General features: G+C 50.2%; 1 protein-coding gene across 3 annotated transcripts in view; it reads right to left on the bottom strand.

Annotated features, from left to right (window-relative positions):
* Window positions 1-18,924, bottom strand: part of DIS3L2 (DIS3 like 3'-5' exoribonuclease 2) — a 296,670-nt gene that overhangs the window by 35,393 nt on the left and 242,353 nt on the right. For all 3 annotated transcript variants that reach the window (XR_002777885.1, XM_011383718.2, XM_023525183.1), the window contains exon 14: window positions 2,772-2,851. Coding sequence is in view for 2 of the 3 variants with exons in the window: in XM_011383718.2 (XP_011382020.1) it covers window positions 2,772-2,851 (80 nt within the window). In the remaining variant the exon portion in view is untranslated. The remainder of the gene's footprint in view (window positions 1-2,771; window positions 2,852-18,924) is intronic.

Raw genomic sequence — 18,924 nt, 5'->3', positions numbered from 1 at the left:
ACTTCCTTGGGACCGTGCTGCAGGCTGAGGCGCCGCCAGTGCCCCTCACCCCTGCCCCACCCTCTCCCCGTCCCCAGGGGCAGGCCGGCGCCCCCACTGCAGCCTCGTGCTGCTCCGGTTCCCTCCCTTCACCCCCACATGTCTCTTGCACGTTGATCCGGGGGTCTGACTGTCCACGGCCTTGAACTGAACCAGCACGTCCTCTGTGATGAGAACGAAACAACAGGAGAGTCCCAGGGTCGCTCTAAGCTCTGCCCGCTGGGTCTGTCCTGCCTGCATGGACAGTGTCCCGAGGCCAAGGAGGTGCCGAGCAGACCCAGCCCTGAGAGGCCGGCCAGCGCGCCGGGGAGCCCTCTGGTCCAGAAGGGCCTATGCGCTCGGGGGCTGGGCGAAGAATCAAGACGGGCTTGGAAGGGCCCAGAGCCTTGCCTCGGCCCTGGCTGCAGCCAGCAAGGCCGGTGACCTGAGCTATGAGGTGCCATAAGCTAGGCCAGTGATGACGGCTTTAACACGTCATTCCACTCAATCCCCATGACAATCATGCTGGGCTGATATCATTAGTCCCATTGTTCTCAGCGGATGAAGAAACCTAAGGCTCAGAGAGGTTAGGACATCTGTTCACGGAGTGAGAACGAACCCCAGCGCTGCCTCTCAGACCAGAGAGAAGTGCGGAGGGCTCGCTGAGGCACTGGGTCCTAGCCCATGGCTCCCGTCCAGGTTCCCACACAAATGTTTTCCTTACAGGTCTTTGGGGGCCAAAGCCTGTCAATATTTACAACCCCTCAATTCTCCTCTTACAGTACTTACTCTGATACATAAGCGAGGAGCTAGGGATTAGGCCAAGACACCCGGCAAGGCTATTTTCTGCTCTCAGCTTCAGAGACAACCTAAGTTGTTGTCACCAGACCACGGAACAGCTGAGACGTGAACTTAAAGGAAGGAGGGCTGGTGCCCCTCTCCCACGGAACAAAAACTCTGCCCATCTTTGTTTCAAAAGGCAGAAAGTCAGGCCAGAATCGGAGTCTGTGAACACCCTTGGGCCTGAAGGTCTGTTTCTGTGGCCACAATCTTCGTGCACGGGGCTGCCATCTGCTAAGCCCCTCAGCCAGCGCCAGGGAGCACAGGGTGGTGCTGACGAGGAGGTGGCAGCGTAAGGCTTATGTTTCTCTCACTCTAGCGATGCTCGCCCTTGCCACCCGTGGACTTGCTCAATTGTCCCTGCTAGTCCCTGGCTCCGGAGAAGTCCAGCCCTACTTCTGTGTTGTATTGTGCATTACAAGTAGCTGAGATGCTACTCCTGGTGTGATGGCCTATATGCCCTGGAACTGTCTCCTACAAACAGTGCCATCTAAGGGGAGGAATGATGGTGTTCAAGGATGCTTAGCCAACCTTTCCTAAAGGACTCCTTTGGCGGGAACCAAGGGTGCTTCCCACGGCTTACTATGGCATCCTCCTACAGGTAAATCGCAGAGAGTAAAGAATGCGTTGCAAGCAAGCTGAGCGCAGATCTGGTCGTGAAGGCACCTAGTAACCCATCTCCACCCACCGCAAAGCAAGCGTTCTCGAGGAAGACACGAGCTTCTCTCTGGGAAGGCAAGGCACAGTTCCACTGGCGTGTGCCCATTTGCGTCCTTCTACGAGATAAAATTAAACAGCCTGGATACTTAAACAATTAGACCAAGTACGCTGTCCTCAAGCCCAGATGGGGACTGTTCGTGTCCCTGACTGGGGTTTCCAAAAGTAGCCACTTGGGACAACAGTTGCCTTTCATTTACTCTCCTCCCAGTAAATGCAGTAATGCTGAGTCTGCCTCACACAGCTGTGGCCGTGACCTTGAGCAAGTTCCCCAGACCTCAGCGTCTGCAAGTACAGCAACGATAAAAGAAAACTCTTTAGGTTGTTATGAGGATGAAACTGGATAACAAACGTAATGTCCCCGTATCGCGTCTCACACCCAGTAGGTCCTCAGCGGTAGCTGCCGTCATTATGGATAACGTAATGTCCCTGTACCGCGCCTCACACCCAGTAGGTCCTCAGTGGTAGCTGCCGTCATTATGGGTAACGTAATGTCCCTGTACCGTGCCTGACACCCAGTAGGTCCTCAGCGGTAGCTGCCGTCATTATGGATAACGTAATGTCCCCGTACTGCGCCTGACACCCAGTAGGTCCTCAGCGGTAGCTGCCGTCATTGTTTATCATCGTCGCCATCATCACTCTCTCTCTGCCTCACTCGCCACCGCCCTTGCTGTCTCACAGACAAAGGTACACAGTCAAGGAGGCAGCCTGCGATGAAGCGAGGGGCGCTACAGAACTGGGCCAGGTGCCACCTTTCTAACAAGGCCACCAAGTTAGATCTCTGTAAGTACTCGGAAATCCCCCAGCTAGGACACTCTCAAGGTGGACTAGCAAAACAATCGATAACCACAGGTACAGACAGACAGGACTGTCACACGGCGAACCAAACAGCGGGCGCGTGACTGGAGACGCAGTGCGGGGGGGCCGGGGGGAAAGCTGGCGCCTGGGAGGGAGGCTTGCTTTGGAAGATACGTCTAGAACGTCGCAACTGCTCTTATGCAAGCCCTTCAAGCTCTATCGTTAGGGGCAAAAGACGTGAGAGGAGAAATAGTCTGTGTCAGGTGTTTTCTAGAACAGTCACAAAAAGCGTGATTCTCTTCCCGACAATCCCTTTGTAAGAGAAGCGCAGTGTAAGAGAGGCCACGGGTGCTACCTCTGCACGACACAGCGACAGTCTTCCCGGCCGAGCGGCTTACTTGTTGCTGTCGCGGTACTCGTAGATGTGACATCCTTGAGGCAATCCAGTCTCGTGGTCCAGAGTGAAGGCAAGCTTTAGCTGAATAGAGAGAGAAGAAAAAAACGAGTAAGCTTTAGGTGGTGCGCTCTGCTCCTTCTGACGGCCGAAATGCTAAAAAAAAAGCCCAGCAAAATCACACTTGCTCCCGCTGACTGACGTGCTGTGGAGAACCTGGCGCTGCCACCTCTGGAAAGAGCCCACGTCTCACAGGGGCGGTGCTGTCAACAAGGACTGTTATGTTACCGGACTCTACTTATTCATTCAGCAAGCAGCCAATTATTTACTAAGTACCTACTGTGAGCCAGACAGAGAGCTGGCGGATGGGGAAAGAGCAGGGCACAGCAGAAGGGGGCGCCTTCACAGATCTCACAGCCTAGTGGAGGACATGAACCTCAATCACATGATGGCATCGACGAATAAACGAACAAACGAACAAACAAATAAATAATAGATATATATGAAACCTCAAATTAAAATAGGTTCTCCCAAGCGGGAAAAGGACTCCCATGTTTCTACAGAAGTAAATAACCAGACCCAGCCTGGGCGTAAGGGAGGGAGGAGGGAGTCCCCCAGACGTGGGAGGAGGGACGGGGAGAACGGGAGGACACTCGGCAGAGAGCACGGCAGATACACAGGCCCCGGCACAGGAGCTCCATGAACGAGAGGGTGGCTGGTAAGCTGGAACTGGCCAGACCAAGGGACATGGTGGGCAGTGATGCCGGAGACGAGGGCCAAGGCAGAACGCGCAAGATCTTCCTGGCTACATCAGAATTTTTGCCTTCGCCTTAATAGCAAAAGAAGGCCTCTGACACGTTTTAAGAAAGGGGTAGGTAACGTGATCGAAGTTACGTTTTGGCTACTGTGTGGAGAGCAGACTGCAGGGAGAAAGCCCTCTGGGAGGGGTGAGGGGTGACGGGGGCCGGGCGGAAAGGGCGGGAGGGCACGAGGGAGAGGAATGAACAGCTGGGCTCTGTCTTCAAAGCAGACTGTTAGAAGTAGAACCGACTGAATACACTGATGGATTTGATGCTGGGGCGCGGTGAGGACGGAAAAGAAGAAATCAAGGATGGTTCGATCTTTGATTCGAACCACCAGACAGGTGGTTGTTCACCGCTGAGTGGGAAGACTGAACTTGGATGTGGGTGGGGAGGCAGAGGTTTGATTTTGGACATGTTGGTAACTTCGGAGCACTCATCACCTGCCTCCAAGTAGCGAAGACCAGGAAGGAGACTCAGGTTAGGAAGTCTTGGTTTCTTTCCAGATTCCAGGTGAGTGCTGAGCTCCCTCTGTGTCCCGAGGAAGCCAGAGCTCACTGAGGTTCTGTGTGTCTGGCTAGAGCCCAGTCGGCTATGGCGGCTTCAACATTTCCAAACATAGAGCCAATTACTAGATTTACAAATTCACGAAGTTTTTAAATCACCAGGGAAATTTTAACTAAAATTAAGTGCACTTTAGGAGGATACATTATCATAACTTTTTTTTTTTTTTTTTTTAACTGAGAGGCTGTTAACATAGCTAATGACCTGCATCATTAGGTGCTGGACGATTTTTCTCCTCCTTAGAGGGAAACGAGCTCGTAGGAATGGTTTGTCCTCTTACTGACCCAGATGAAAATACAAAAACAGAAACGAGCCCTTCTTTACCATCACGAAGCCAGGAACTTCAAGTCAAAGGCGGGTTTTCCCTACAGAGCACTGCTTGGATCTTCTGAGCACTCTTTCAGTAAAACAGAAAATAATTATTTTTAAAAACCTACTAATTATAACACTTTTCTCTTTACCTCTCTCTTTGCAGCGGAGGCCAGGCCTATATTCACCTAGTCTGTTTCAAAGATTGTACTGCTTAGAAATTTTTAAGTCCTCTGACTCGATGATTCAAGTTATGAATTTCGGGCTTAGAAACATTATTATAAATGGAGGAGGAAAAGTTTTTTGTTTTTTTGGTTTTTTTTTGCAAAATTGTTCACCAGAGTATTATTTACTGGGAAGACTCTAAAAGACCAGCGTTAGCAGAATGGTTAAATAAGCGATACCACAGTCACATGCAGAACAGAATGCAGGCTTTACACTGTTTATAAAGAATTACTAACCTAGGGAAAAATCCGGGTTGGATGGAGAAAAGCAGGATGCGTACTTGTTACACACAGGAACGCCATGTCAATAAGGACAAAGACGCATAGAAGACAGACTGGAAGGAATGACAGCAAAACGGTGACAGGGATGGCTCAACTCTCTTCGCGTTTTCCAAATTCTTCATGATAAGCATGACGGGATACGAGCTGTGGGCCTGAGTCATGAAGGGATTGTGGGAAATTTAATTCCAGGGGGATTTTCAAGGTCGAGAAACTACGCGTACCCTAATTCGACAATAAGACACGTGAGTAGAGGTGGAGGGGGGGCGGAGGGAGGGAATGAAGAGGAAATAACTTACTGAATGGAAAAACTCACGTTTATCGAATGCCCGCCGAGCAAAGGGTTTCTTTCGCCCTGACCACAGCCCTTGGAATTAGGTATCACTGTTTCCTTTTTACAGGTGAGAAACTTGAGGCTGAGAAAGGTTAAGTGATTTTGTCCAAACCACAATTAGAATGAGAACTTTACCCAAGACCCACGCTCTTTCCACCTTACCGGAATTATAAGACTCGGTGATGGTCTGGGTATGAAGTCTGTGTGAGAGGGGGGGTCAAAGTCAGTGTTCGAGGTCCTTCGCCTTGGGCGGCAGGATGGTGGCACTGCCACTCGCCCTCACAAGGAGGAACAGTGGGCCTGGGAGGACAGCTGATTTTAAGGTGCCTGGGTTATCTTAGTGGCGATGCCAGCGGGCAGCTATATAAACAATTCTGAAGTTTGAGCGAGACTATTCTGGAGGAACCAATCCGGGAACCTTCACACTGGTAAGATGGCGACCGAAGCTACGAGGGCAGGTGAGACTGTCCTGAGAGAGCACGCTGAGTAAAGATGCGGTCGGGACAGAATCCAGAGAAACAGCCACAGTTAAGGGCTGGGCGGTGGGGGCCGAGGAGTAGCCCCGGGAGCAAAGGGAGAGCGCGTCCTAAAGAGCAAGCATCAGCGGCATCAGCAGCATCAGCAGCATCAGCAGCATCGGCAGCATCGGCAGCATCAGCGCCTTCTAAGAGGTCGGGTGAGACAGCAACGAGCATCCACAACAGAGAATTCACTGGACTTAGCAACGAAGACTCTCGGGAGAGTGGTGGGAGCAGAGATCAGGGTGCGATGGGTTGGAAAATGAGTCAAAGGTGAGGAAAGGGGGATGGTGAGTGTTTACAACTCTTAGCAAATTAGAGAGTTGCGAGGAAGAGCCGAGATGAATAGGATGGAATGGAACAGGATGACAGGTCGTGGGATTGAAGGAGAGTGTGTTATAAGATGTCAGAGACTTGTTTAAATGCTGATGTGAGAGAGACGCTATAGACAGAGGGGTTGAAAACGCAGGAGAGATGGAGACCGCTGGAGAGTCAAGGTATCTGAGATGACGGGAGGGATTAAAACCCAACACGCAAGGGGGAGACCCTTTCCCCGCTGCAGGAGCAGGGAAGACTGGGCGGGGATGCAGACATATCTGTGGATTTGGCGGAGGGGGATAAGAGATGGTGGTGGTTTGGAATGTTCCAGTCTGATTTTTATTCTTTTCTGAGAATTAGGAAGTCAAATTATCTGCGAGGAATAGAGGGTGTGGGGAGGGAAGGAATGGAAGCTGGAGAAACTGCTTCTCTGCAGAACAGGAATGACAGCTGACCAGGAAAAGGGACACCAGGGAGCATTAGGGGTCCAGCTGAGGCCACAGGGTCTGAAGTTAGTGTAGCAGCCACCTGCCTAGTTGATTTTTTTCTAGCGACCTAGACACTGGCATGAAGAAAGCTGGGTAGGTTCAAAGCTGAGCATCTGCCAGGAAAGTATGAGGGAAGAATAAGGTTTGAGGGAGAGAGCAGAGACACGACACTGGCGACAGATGGACCGGGGACTCTAACGGGGAACAGGCAGGAAATAAAAATGAGAGGGGCTGACTGGAGGACAAGGGTCTGGGTAACAGATGTGCTGTATAGAGCTGATATTTATTAAGCGTGTCCTATGTCCTAAGCATCTTTCATGTGTGACTTTAATCTTCCCAACAGCCCTGTGAGGTTAGTTCCCACCCCCATGTCACAGAGGTATTTAAGTATTTGGCCCAATTAGCAAGTGGCAGAACGGACGTGCGGTCCACGTTGCTAACCACTGGGCTATACTAGCTTCCTGGGTGTCCATGAGGTCAAGGAGACGAGTTGTGGGAGTCAGTGGGTGAGGGAGTGGAAGGGACTGTCTGTGGTCAGAGAGTACGCCGTGTCTGACCTTGGAGATGGGACCGTCAGTCACGAGATCCAAGGAGAAATCAAGGAATAGAGAGTTGGAGGTGGGGGCAGAGACCCTCCATGAGAGGCCTGAAATTTACCCAGGATGACGATATGCTGTCTCCCACGAAGCGTGTCCCTACAGGTGTGTAGGTATGTGTGGGTTTGTGTGTGCAGGTGCCTACTATGTGCAGGTTTCAACACATGAATGCACGAGTCCAACTGGCCCGTGCAGCATCACAGATGCTCACCTAGCAGTCGTTTCCTCCTTCCTAATGATGCTCTGGTTTCTTTCAGCTATTTGCCCTCCCACCCCCGTCCAGGGGCTCCACGAGGAAGCAGATCCACTTTCCAGGGCTTGGACTCAGGGCGGGGAGCCCCGCCAGGTACCCTGGGAACTTGGCGCTCCTGCCACTGTCCACGGCAGGTGCCCGGTGCCTGTCGGTGGGCTGGCATTTAGAACAGTCTGTTCATCTATTAACGACTAAGTGCTCCAGCCATTCAGCTTACGGACACGGAATCGTGCCCCCCTGCAGGCTTCTGTGCCCCGCGGCACATTTGATCTGGTTGAACAGATCCCTGTAGTCATCCAATTTCACCCCCGAGTTTGTTATTCCCCCTCTCACTGCAGTAAAGAAATGTGGCCTCGCATCTGCCCCCACTCAGTAACTATGCCACCAGATGACAAGGAGCGGCTCCAATCTTCTCGATGCCCCAGGTGCTACTGTCTCACACCTAGTCCTTCACTCAACGGTATTTACTGAACACGTCCTGCGAGCCAGGCACGGCGAGGGAACAGGCGGGCCTACGGGCTGTCATCTGTGCCAGTGCGGGCTCGGACCAAGGCCTGCAGGAATCCAACCAGGGAGAGGCCCAGCTTGGAAAGTCAGCCTGCAAGAACGACATTATCCACAGGCCACTTGGCACTAAATCCCATCAGCCGAGGAAGATAACAGCTCACAGCTTCTGGTGCTTTTAAAAGGCCTGGCCTGACCTTGGACAGGCAAGAAACGTGTTAAGTTTAGGAGCTGCCTGTCTTCTCCACAATAGCTCCAAGATGACCTCTGACGGGCAACGGGTCTCTCTCTGCCCGTGGCCTGAACGGCACTTGCGGGCTGCTCCATGATCCAGCAGGGGTGACCCTGGAGCCCAGCCCCGAGTTCCGCTCACAGGGCTGTGCTGAGAAAGGTAGCTGGTAGAAGCAGAGTGCTAGTTCCGTGGCCAGGCTCGCTCGAGTTCAAACCAACATGGGTTCTCCGGGAGGCCTGTGAGCTTGCTTCAATCTGCTAGCTATTAGGACCAAGGTTCAAACGCGGGTCAAGGACCAGCCTGGGAAGCCTCCAGCCGCTCCACGGTCGACTCTTCCCCTCACAGTCCACTGGTCTTGCAAGGTGTCCAACTCTTCTTAAGCTCAAAGTGGCAAATCCCATCATAGTTCAAACATTTCAGGTATGCCATTTATGGCACTTAAAAAGAACAGAGAAGTCGCTTCTACCTGAGCCTGGATGTGTAATTGAAAAATCGTATTTGAAGGAAACCTTCACATGCTCCGAGGTGATCTTTAGTTTTCCTTCTTCAGTTCTCCTTGTTTGGTTTGGATTTCCTAAGCATTATTTCTTTTTTTCCATCTCTTCTTTGCTTTCTTTTATAAGACAAAGATGCTGTGGACTTGGCTTTCGCTTGGTCCACAACGATTCTATGGCAATGTATTAAGTTTCTCTCTCCTAAGTCCACTGAAGTCTTTTTGGACTTGGAGAGAGCTTTTTAAGAAAGAACTTGCTCATTCAGCAGGATTTTCCTCCCCACCCCAAGCTCTGGTTCTGACCTGGAAAAAATAAGAGTGAGAAAGAGCAAGAGAATCGTGCAGTCCTGACGCTCAACTTCACAAACCACAAAAAAGAACCTTGCTCCAGTAACGTAATCATGGAGATTTCTGGCACCTTGGTCTTTCAAGAAAAATACATCCATCTGCTGGCACAGGGACCGATCAAACTAAATCCTGTTCAGCATGGAGTTCCCGATTCATTAGTGTTGGAAAGTCTATAGCGAGGCTGGCCGCTCCCACTGGATGACGCCTCCCTGCAGCACCGTCTGTAAACCCCACAGCTGTGTTTTCACTTAAGGCCGCTTCTCCTGACTCCATTGCACCTTGTTCCAGAGGCTCGTTCGATTTTCATTAAGGTCAATGATGACAGGACAAGGATTCTTCAATGCCGAGGTTTTACCTGCTCAGAAGATCCGTCTGTCTCTAGACTTATGGCCGACTCACAGGGAAGGCTGCTTTGGAGGCAGGAGCCTCAGAGGCCAAGTTTGTTGGTTCTTTCTAAGTTCGCCTCAGTCGACGAGCCAGTCCCCGGAGAGAAGACACCTGGCTTCTCCTGCCGCCTGCAAAGCGGCCTGCTCTGCGGGGGGCTGTCTCACCACTCAGCATCAAGGCCGGGGCCGCGAAGCTCTGCTGGCCAGTGCCCCACACTGCCTCGGCCTTTGTCACTGGCGGAGACCAGCCCAGAAGAGCTCGCTCTGCACCCCGAGGTCTCTAGCAGAAGAAGAGAAACCTCGTTCCGGCTTTCCTGATCAGGCCTTATACCTGGTCGCTGGGCTACATTGTCGCCTCTCAAATTTCTGGGCGATATGACAACAGTGACTACAAAGAGTGATGGGCAACTCTGTATGTGTCACATGCGGTCAGAGGCAGGGACGTGCAACCAATCTGCTTGTCCCACTCACAGCTGAAGCATTTTTGACAATTTCCATGGCCAAAGAGGGTGGCCGTGTTGGGACATCATCAGATCGGACCCATCTCTGCTCAGAGCTCTGGGGCTCGGGCCAATCACTGTTCAGGGACTGGAGCTGGGCAGAGTGGCTTCCATGGGAAAGTGCTGGTGGGGACCGCGGGCTGCATACGGCCCCTCCGTGGAGGTCCCTGCGCATCCGAGGGAGCTTAGAAGATACGAGTCCTGCCACCCAGCTATCTGCGTTCTGAAGCTCGAGGTCCTGCCCCAAGCAGCAGAGATGCCTCCACTGCAGACCTCACGGAGCCTCCCGCCTCAGAGAGTCTGCTCTGCAGCTTCCGTGCACACACAGCAGAGAGAAGGGAAACGTGCTAGAGGTGGCCTGGGTGACAGGCTGTCTGCTCTCTCAGGCAGAGGGCCTAAGCCTATCCCTGAGTCAGCTCAGGCTACGGGAAAGTTACGTATGTGGACGGCACGCACTTGTTCACGACCTCACTTGCCTTCTTCCTCAAGCTGTGTTTTAATCATATTCTTCAATTTTCATCAGTTTGTTTGAAGGAACGGTCTTGTAAAACCCTCTTCTTCATTTGTCATAAATGTAAAATCTGTCCACTATAACATTTTGTGGCCCCATATCAAGCCTGATAGGAGAAACTGCTGTTAGTGCTAGGAACGGTACCCCTCGACTTTGCATGAGGTTAGTTATAAGAAATAACCTTATGAAATCGCTGCCCTCACCCCAGAGCAGGCCACCTCGGCCTCTGTGCTGCTGAGGTCAGACAGCACAACAGGCAGGCTTAGGAACTGCATTCGGCCTTGCTGATGCCACATGACTTCTGCCTCCTTTCCTTGGTTCTGAGTGTCTTTCTATTCATTTCACGGTTTATTTCCTTTGTTGTAAGTCTTCTCGGATTCTCTGTGGGGATAGATGAGGGCACATATAAATAAAATAAGGTTCCTCAAAAGGTAGGCCAAACGTGCGTAAAGCTGAGATCCAGGCAGGTTTGAATACGACTTGACTAAACAGTGATCGTGATGGTAGGCACTCAGTTCACGGAAGAGAGAAAACGGGACATTCTCGTACAACCCTCGGAGCCAGTGATCAAGCTGGCTCTATTCTTGAAAAAACAGGAGAGAACAGAATGATCTTCCAGGGAATTGGCCTCAGTTTCCAGGGACTTGAGGCGTTGGGAGTTACATAACTCCGAGCGAGAGCCAGCGGCTCTGCGCTCGTCTGTTCTCTCCCAGCCTCTGGGGTGGTGGGGGGATGCTGAAGGCCTTAGCCTTCGCACCTGTACAATGGAGCTGAGTTCTCTATGGTCATCCTTGTGGCTTGCTTTACGAATGAATGTGAGATACTTTCTAGGTTTCCTGAGAAGGCAGGAAGCACTCATAATGTGTCCCTGCCGCGTCTGTGAGGAGAGCAGCTCTGAGGATTTGAGAAGAACCGGTGCTCACATCTTTAGATATTTTAATGAGAAAGAAGTGGCAGTTAGGAATTCTTTTATATAAGTCTGTCTTATGTGGCCAAGAGCAACTGTCAAAGCTCATGACATGATTCCATGCTAATTCTGCTTCCTTCCTCCCAGACAGAGCCAAACGTCTGGACAGTGTATTCCGGGACAACATCCTAAGATCCCCCTGGTCCTGGGACAGCCAATCTGCCCCTCTCCCCTGCTCCTGCCACCTGGCCTCAACCTGCAGCCGTGGGCTTAGCAGCACATCTTGGCAGAAGAATAGCTGTCCATCGCCATCCAGTCACAAAATGCTTGCTGATCTGGCAACACTCACTGAACTGCTCAAAACAATCCGGAAGGGACATCTAGGAGGCCCACACCTGGGGTTACCTGAGGTTACTATTCTCATCCAAAATAATTTACATAGCCTTTTTTTTTTCTAGAGAGACAGGCAAAACATAAAATTTTATAAATTCAGGATCAAACTATACATTATATGTGTGTGTGTGTGTGTGTGTGTGTGTGTGTGTGTATATGTGATTAAAATTTACATTAATACTTTGTATTCCTCAAAATTAAGCCTTGTTAAAGATGCAGGGTGTGGACCACTGAAACAGAAAACCATGGGACTGTAGCTTCTATGTTATGGAGTTAGACACATGCTGCATGAAGCTGTTCCAGGTCCTCCCCTGTCCCCTTTGTCCCTACCACCCCATTATGTGTATTTATTTAGACCCTATTTAGACTTTTAGGTAACATACTAGTGTAATGCTTTAGGGGAGGAGGAGATAAATAGCCTTTTTCTTTATAGAACAACATATCATATCTGGTAAAGATCAAAGAACGTATAGGTATTATAAAGTTTAAAGAAAATACAGAAAGAAGTTTATAGCTAAGTTGAAATGCAAACACCAAAAAAATTTAAAGAGGTCAGTAGAGGGTATTAGAAGTGTCAGGATCCAGTACTAAGGAAAATGAACAGACTTCCTATTCACCTTGCTAACCGAAAAATCAGTGTTGGTAAATACAGAATCACTGGATAATCTCACATAGCTGAAAATCATTTAAGAAACTAGACATAATGTTAAATGTTAAAAAAGTAAATTTTGCAATAATCTTAAGGGAACATTTTAATTAGCGAGAAACGTGTTTTCCCTTCAGCCTCTGTATAAGCTCCCCAGGGGCTCTGGGCTGGAACGCGGGACAGCCAGCGGCTCCCACACTCCGCGGGGACCCTGGCGATCCCCTGGGCTAACCTTTTGCCCATCAGGATGCACAGATCTCTTTCTAGCACTCCTAAGAATTCACGCTTCTGCTGCGACCTTCCTGCCTGGGACACAGGCCTTACTATATCGGGGAGGAACTGGGAGCAGATGCGCCTACAAACCAACCAATGCTGGGGCCACGCGGCACGGAAGCGGAGGCACAGCCTCCTCGGGCTGGCTAAGTTTCACGTGCTGGCTTTACTGCCTATTAGCTGTGTAACTCCAGGCAAGTTACTTTACCTCTTTGCGCCTCAGTTTGCTCCTCTGTGAAACAGAGATAGCGATAGTACCTACTTCATAGGGTTGTTGCGAAAATTAAATGAGGAAAAACAACATTAGACTATCGCAAACACTCTGGAAATGTTCCTGATGTAATAAGGCCTGGGTCTATTTCTTATAATGAGTTGAGATCAAAATTTAAAAGATGAACGCACTGGAACTAGCCAAGTGGGATCCAATAGTTCCAGATGTGATCACTCTAAAACCTAAGGAATTTCTACTGTCATAGGGTTCCATTTCTTAGCTGGAGTAATATTTGGGAAGCCACTTCTCCATGTGCAGGACTGACGTGGTCCCCAGCAGGGGTACATGATGCCTCGAGCTTCGCCTGTCTGCTTCAGCGGCTACACAGGCCCGCGGGCCGGCAGCTGTGCCAGTATGGGGTTTTCTATCTCAGGGCAGCCCTACTGTAATCTCTGGTGACAAGATCTCGTGAGGCAGCAGGCAGGGAGGCCGGTGTGCCCTAGATGAGGCTCAGCACTCAAAAGAAAAGCTTCAAAGGTTGGCAGACGTCCCTTGACATGGCGGCTGCCCGGCCCGTCTCACCGGCAACAACTCGTCTGCTAACCTCTGCTCGGGAGAGTTAGAGGCCACTCGACCTGCTAGAGCAAGGCAGGGAGCTGGCTCTGATGGTCTGGAGATAAAAATACTGCTCCTATCATGGTCTGAGTCTTCTCATTTATTCTCAAGCTGGAACACGTCGCTAGCTGTCTGTTTTAACTATCACACCAGCGCAGCTAGATTATAAGCTCCAAAAAAAAAAAAAAAATCCCTATTGATTACTATTTGTGATCCCCACCAGCCTTTATTAAATAAAGGATTCCTAGGTGATGGAGGGCCGTGCAATAGGAATAACAGGTTCCACATTCAACCAGACTTCCTGTGTACAGGTATCACTGCTCCTATTTTAAAGGTAAGGGAACCGTGGCTCAGAGAAGTAAGTAACTTGCCTACCCGAGGTCACCTAGTGGACCCACACATGGCACCCAAACCCGTCTAACTAACTAAAGTCAGTGCATTTCCCACTGGGCCACACCTGCAATTTCTTCTCCTGTAAAAGGGGGGCTCCGACAATTTACACCTCTCGTCCAGATCCTAACAGACGAAAGACAGCGAGCGGTGTTCAGAGAGCCAGCCTTCCGCGGCTTGCTGGCAAAGCCATTACTGAAGAACGGGGTGGGAATGCCCTCTGTCCACTGAAAAGGCCGAGCACACCGACCTGCTGGTTTCGGATGGAGACGCTGGCCTGGAAGAAACAGACGCCTGGGAGGGCCCGCCCGATTCAGTGTCCTGCTTAGAGACTGCAGGTGCCGGGTAAGCCGACTCGAGTTGCCAGCAAGTGAGGAAGAGAGAGATGGGCCGGCTCTGCTTTTCCAATTCAACGCAACTGCCCTCTGCCACACAGCTAGTTGGTAACAAGACCAGAACTAGAGCCACGGGCTCCTTACGCTCAGGGTTTGCAAAAGGCTAAGAGAAGAAACATCAGTCAGCCAGTCAAAATGGTAGATGGCAGGAATAAAATAAAAATTTTTTAAAAGCCACAACAAAAACTAAGAATAATATAGGATCTATTGTTATCCTATTGAACTTCCAATAGCCAATTTCCATTACTTAAGTCATGGGCTCCTATCTGTAATTTCATCTGAATGAAAGCCTCAGGAGAGATGCTCTCTTGGGTTCCTTGTGGCCATCCACCTTACAATTCTGTGAGCGAGTGCCTGCTAGGCATAGGCCTGTGTTGCTCGGTAGTGGGCCAGAAACTAGGGGAGGAGAAACTGGTCCAGGTGGGCAGAGATGGCTAAGTCACGTGGCCTGCAGTGCTGGCGGAGCCCAGAGACGGATCGGCAGAGTGACCCGCGTGGAGCGGGTGAGGCCTGGGGTGGGTCTGGCATCTGAAAGACACAGATGCGAGGTTCCAGGTAATGGGGAAAAGCGAGACCTCCAGCTCTCCTAGGGCACAGGCCATGTGGGTCCTGTCCGTCACTGCACCCACAGCATACGACAGAGTTTTCGGCGAAGTCAGTGCTCAAAAAATAACTGTTGAAGGAATAAATGACAAACCCAGAGCGAACGTGCACTGTCCTGTGAATACATATGAGGCTGACCTGACTACAGAATGCACGGTACGGCTTGGGAACAGGTAAAATAATACTGATGATGGTAACAAAAACGGCCGAGATTTATTGAGCTTACTCAATAAACCCTTCTGTGCTAAGCACACAAACACATGCTCCTGCTAGATTCTCTCAACCGCCCGACCGGGTGCGTACACAGAGGCTCAGAGAAGTCGTGAAGCTTGTCCTGGGCACACGACTGCAGCCCTGCAACTCGGGCCCGACTCTCGAGTTCTTTCCCAGAAGACAAACAGAGCCTCAGGTTACATCTGACAGAGGCTAACGCCTGGACCCTCTTCCAGGTGGCGCTCCCCTCCTAGGCCACCTGCCGCTGCGTGACGGGGGCTGCTTTCCCAGGTACAACACCTATCTCCCACACAAGTGAATAAAAAACCCTTACATTTTGAGAAAATTATAGATTTATAGAAATTGCAAAGATAGTACAGAGAGGTCCATATACTCTTTACCCAATTTCTGCTAAAGGTGATACTCTATATAATTATGATATGATAGCAAACCCAGGAAACTGACATTGGCACAATGTATGTCCAATCCTATGTGATTTGGTCACACATGTAGATTTGATTAAGTGCCACTGCAATCTGCAGATAGAACTGTTCCCTCACCACGAAGATCTCCTCTGGGCTACCTACCTCATCCCCACCACCCCTAACTCTTGGCAAGCTCCAATCTGTTCTCCAGCTATATAATTCTGTCATTTCAAGAATATTATATAAATTGAATAATACAGTATTTAAAAATAAGTATTCGAAGTTATCCTAGGATTAGGACTGGATCCATTTGTCAGATTATGTAGATAGATAAAAAATAACAACGAGAAACAAGAGAAATTAAAAAATTAAGCAGAATAAGGAACGTTTCTATCCTAGTTCCGCTACTCCTGGCTACGTGACCTTTGAAAAGTTATTTAATTAACCCCACTCTCAATTTCCTCATCTGTAAAAATGGGTATAAATTTTAAGGATTAAACGGGGTAACGTGTGAAACATTTGACAAACAGCAGGTGCTCAATCAATCCGAGCTGCTTGTTATTATTAAAAATAAGCCATGAAGCTGCTGTGCCTCTTCATAGAAAATAGGGCTCTTAACGGTCACAGACGATTAAGGAAATGACCACGCCAGCCCTTAAACGACCCCAGGTTATTCTTCTCTTCACTTCCTAAGACTCCGCTGGGGAAACAACCAGGGGACCTTTAAAGGGGGCGTCCACCGGGCAGCTTCACGTGTGTCCTCATGGGAACAAGCAGCCCCACCCCGCACCAGATCCGCTAGGGGACTGAGCAGGGAAAATGGCCCCGAGCTCTCTGTTTAGCACGGAGGCCTCCAGAGGACAGCCGGGGTTTGTGCGGAGGCCCCCAGCAGCACGCTGGGCACAGAGAAGGGGACAGTGCCACAGAGAGGCAAGGGTCAGATGTGTGATTGAATTAGGTGCCGCATGGATACCCCACAAAGCTCAGCATCACTCAAAGGCTGCATGTGTGAAGGGTGACAATAGCCCGCACTACCCGCGAGGTCACCTTGACTAGCTATGGAAATCTGAAAAAATCTCCCCCAAAAATCACATATGCAAAGACTCCATTATATAGTCGAGAGAGCACTTTGAGTAGCTGGGAACCCAGGACAAATGGCTGGCTCTATCTTAAGCAATATGCCCAAGGCCCATTGAAAACACACAAAAACGGGTATTCAGGATGCTTCGTGATTTATTGAAAGTGGCATTGTCTGTGCCTTTGCACGGCACCAGCAGGGGTGGGATGGAGGGTGCTCCTCCTGATGGCGGGGTCACCCCATGTGTCTCCTGTTCCCTGGACTTTTCACCTCCCCGGCCCACATTCACACACTCACTTTCTCCCCTTTGAAGTTAAAGAATACCGCCTCATCTATCACTGACATGTGGGGTTTCAAAAAGGACCAGGAATGAATTCACTCTTTAAAAAAAAAAAAAAACACAAATGAGAAGGGCCTGGCTGGGAAGAGAGGGAAGGAAGGACGGAAGGAGGAAAATGAGCAAGACCAGCGCCAACGGCGGCCGTTTCCCTGCAGCTCCACACTGGGTGGGGAACCCTCCTCACTGGCGACCTGGCTCACGGCGGGGGGACAGGTGACACGTGTTGTGTGCTCCTCACAGCCTCTCGCACTGGACTTTATGTCGTGTTCCTGGTCCCGCTCACTGTGCTTTGGAAGGTGCGTGTGTTCCCGAAGCTTCCAGAAAGGCCTGCTTAGCTTGAACAGAGGAAGAACCATGGCAGGGTGGCAGAGGCACACCGGACTTCTGTGGTCAGCTGCCTCATGGGGTCCTTAACTGAATGGCCCCAATGCAGCTCAGGCCTAGATGGTCCCCAACTGATGCCAGCTCTTCCTCCCAAGGTGGCAGCGGGGACTCTCCTGGGTGGCACAATGACCACCCAGTTGTCCCCCCTTTTATGGTTCTGATTCCACCTCCTCGGTACCCTCCATCTGAGCCTGCCTGTCAGCTCCATGACTTCAGGTTAGGGCCCCAGTGGGTCTCGCCCGGATGACCACTGCAGCCAGATGCTTCGATGTCTACCTGGACCCCTTCTAACTTGTTCTCTACATAGCTGCCTGAGAGGACTTTCTAAAAAAGCAAGTCCCATCCCATCACCCCCATATGCAAAGTGCTTCAAAGGTGCCGAGGTGAATTCAAGAAAAACTCATATTTCAGTGCAAAGCGAACAAGGTCCTTCAAGACCGGCCCTGGTTACAGCTCCGATAACATCTCCCACTGCCACCGTAAGCCCTTCCTATGACAAAGACAGAGTCACCGTAAGCCCTTCCTATGACGCAGTCACGCCAACGGCCTGCTCGTCCCAGAATACACCAGCCCCTTGTACTGCTCTGCCCGGAACATCCTCGGAGAAGCCATTTCTAACCCGCTCTCAGCCGCCCTCCTTCACTAGGACAGGAATCTTTCCTGAGCTCCTATGTCCCAGCACGGATAATACTCTGGACTGAGACAGGGCCTTGGCTTCTCCGTTGTGCAGTGACTGACACAAAGCCGATAATCAATGCAGTTTTCTGACTGTTTCTGCTGCGATGCATTTTCCCATGGATGAGAGATGGCAGGTCTCTGCTCGGCTTGGACGAGGCTGATCATTTCACAGATCTCTATCAAACGCTAGCTGCACATCCTTCCCAGGCAAGCAACCCTTGGTCTCTCACCCACGTCAGGCTTTCTTCCCACCACATTATACTCCAGCTGTTGTGAGTAAAACTCGATTTCAATGGCAGTCGTAACTAGCAAGCTGCCTTGTTGACTATAATTTTTAAAAGCCTCTCGGTGATGAGATTAAAGCATGATTAGGTGAGTCACTGACATGGGTGTTTTCATGTAATCGGCAAAGTCCTGCACTTGGCACCACATGCCATCCCGACTCCGTAGCAGTCAGAGGATTTATCTAGAAAGTTTAGAGGTTTTTTTCTTATCATCAGCACCCTCTTTTAGAAAGATATAATCTTCACTTTTATGCCAAGACTTAAGGCAGTGAAGCCTCACATCTGTTTAAAAGCTGCTCCTGGGGCAGCTTCTGAAACCTATACTCCTTTTTCAGATGGTTACTGGAGGGCATCATGCCTGGCAAGGCTCCCAGGACTGACTCCATCCTAAACCTGCTCAGGTGTGTCTGTCTCTGTTATTGGCACTGTTTTCCAAAAGAAACTTCTGTGCCGTGCCTAGGAAATAAGTGTTTTAAAAAGGAAAGGAGAACCTAAATGTAAATCCTAAAACTACAAAACTTTCAGGAGAGAGAAAATCTTTGTGACCTTGGGTTAAAGATTTTTTGGCCCCAAAAACACAACCCATAAAAGAAAAATTGGATGAACTGAACCTCCTTCATCAAAGTTAAAAATTTTTGCTCTTCAAAAGAGGATGAAAAGATAAG

The sequence above is a fragment of the Pteropus vampyrus genome, unplaced genomic scaffold, assembly GCF_000151845.1.
Source record: "Pteropus vampyrus isolate Shadow unplaced genomic scaffold, Pvam_2.0 Scaffold539, whole genome shotgun sequence".
Lineage (NCBI taxonomy): Eukaryota > Metazoa > Chordata > Mammalia > Chiroptera > Pteropodidae > Pteropus > Pteropus vampyrus.
The sequence above is the reverse complement of the archived record's forward strand: the minus strand, read 5'-3'. Positions and strand labels throughout refer to the sequence as shown.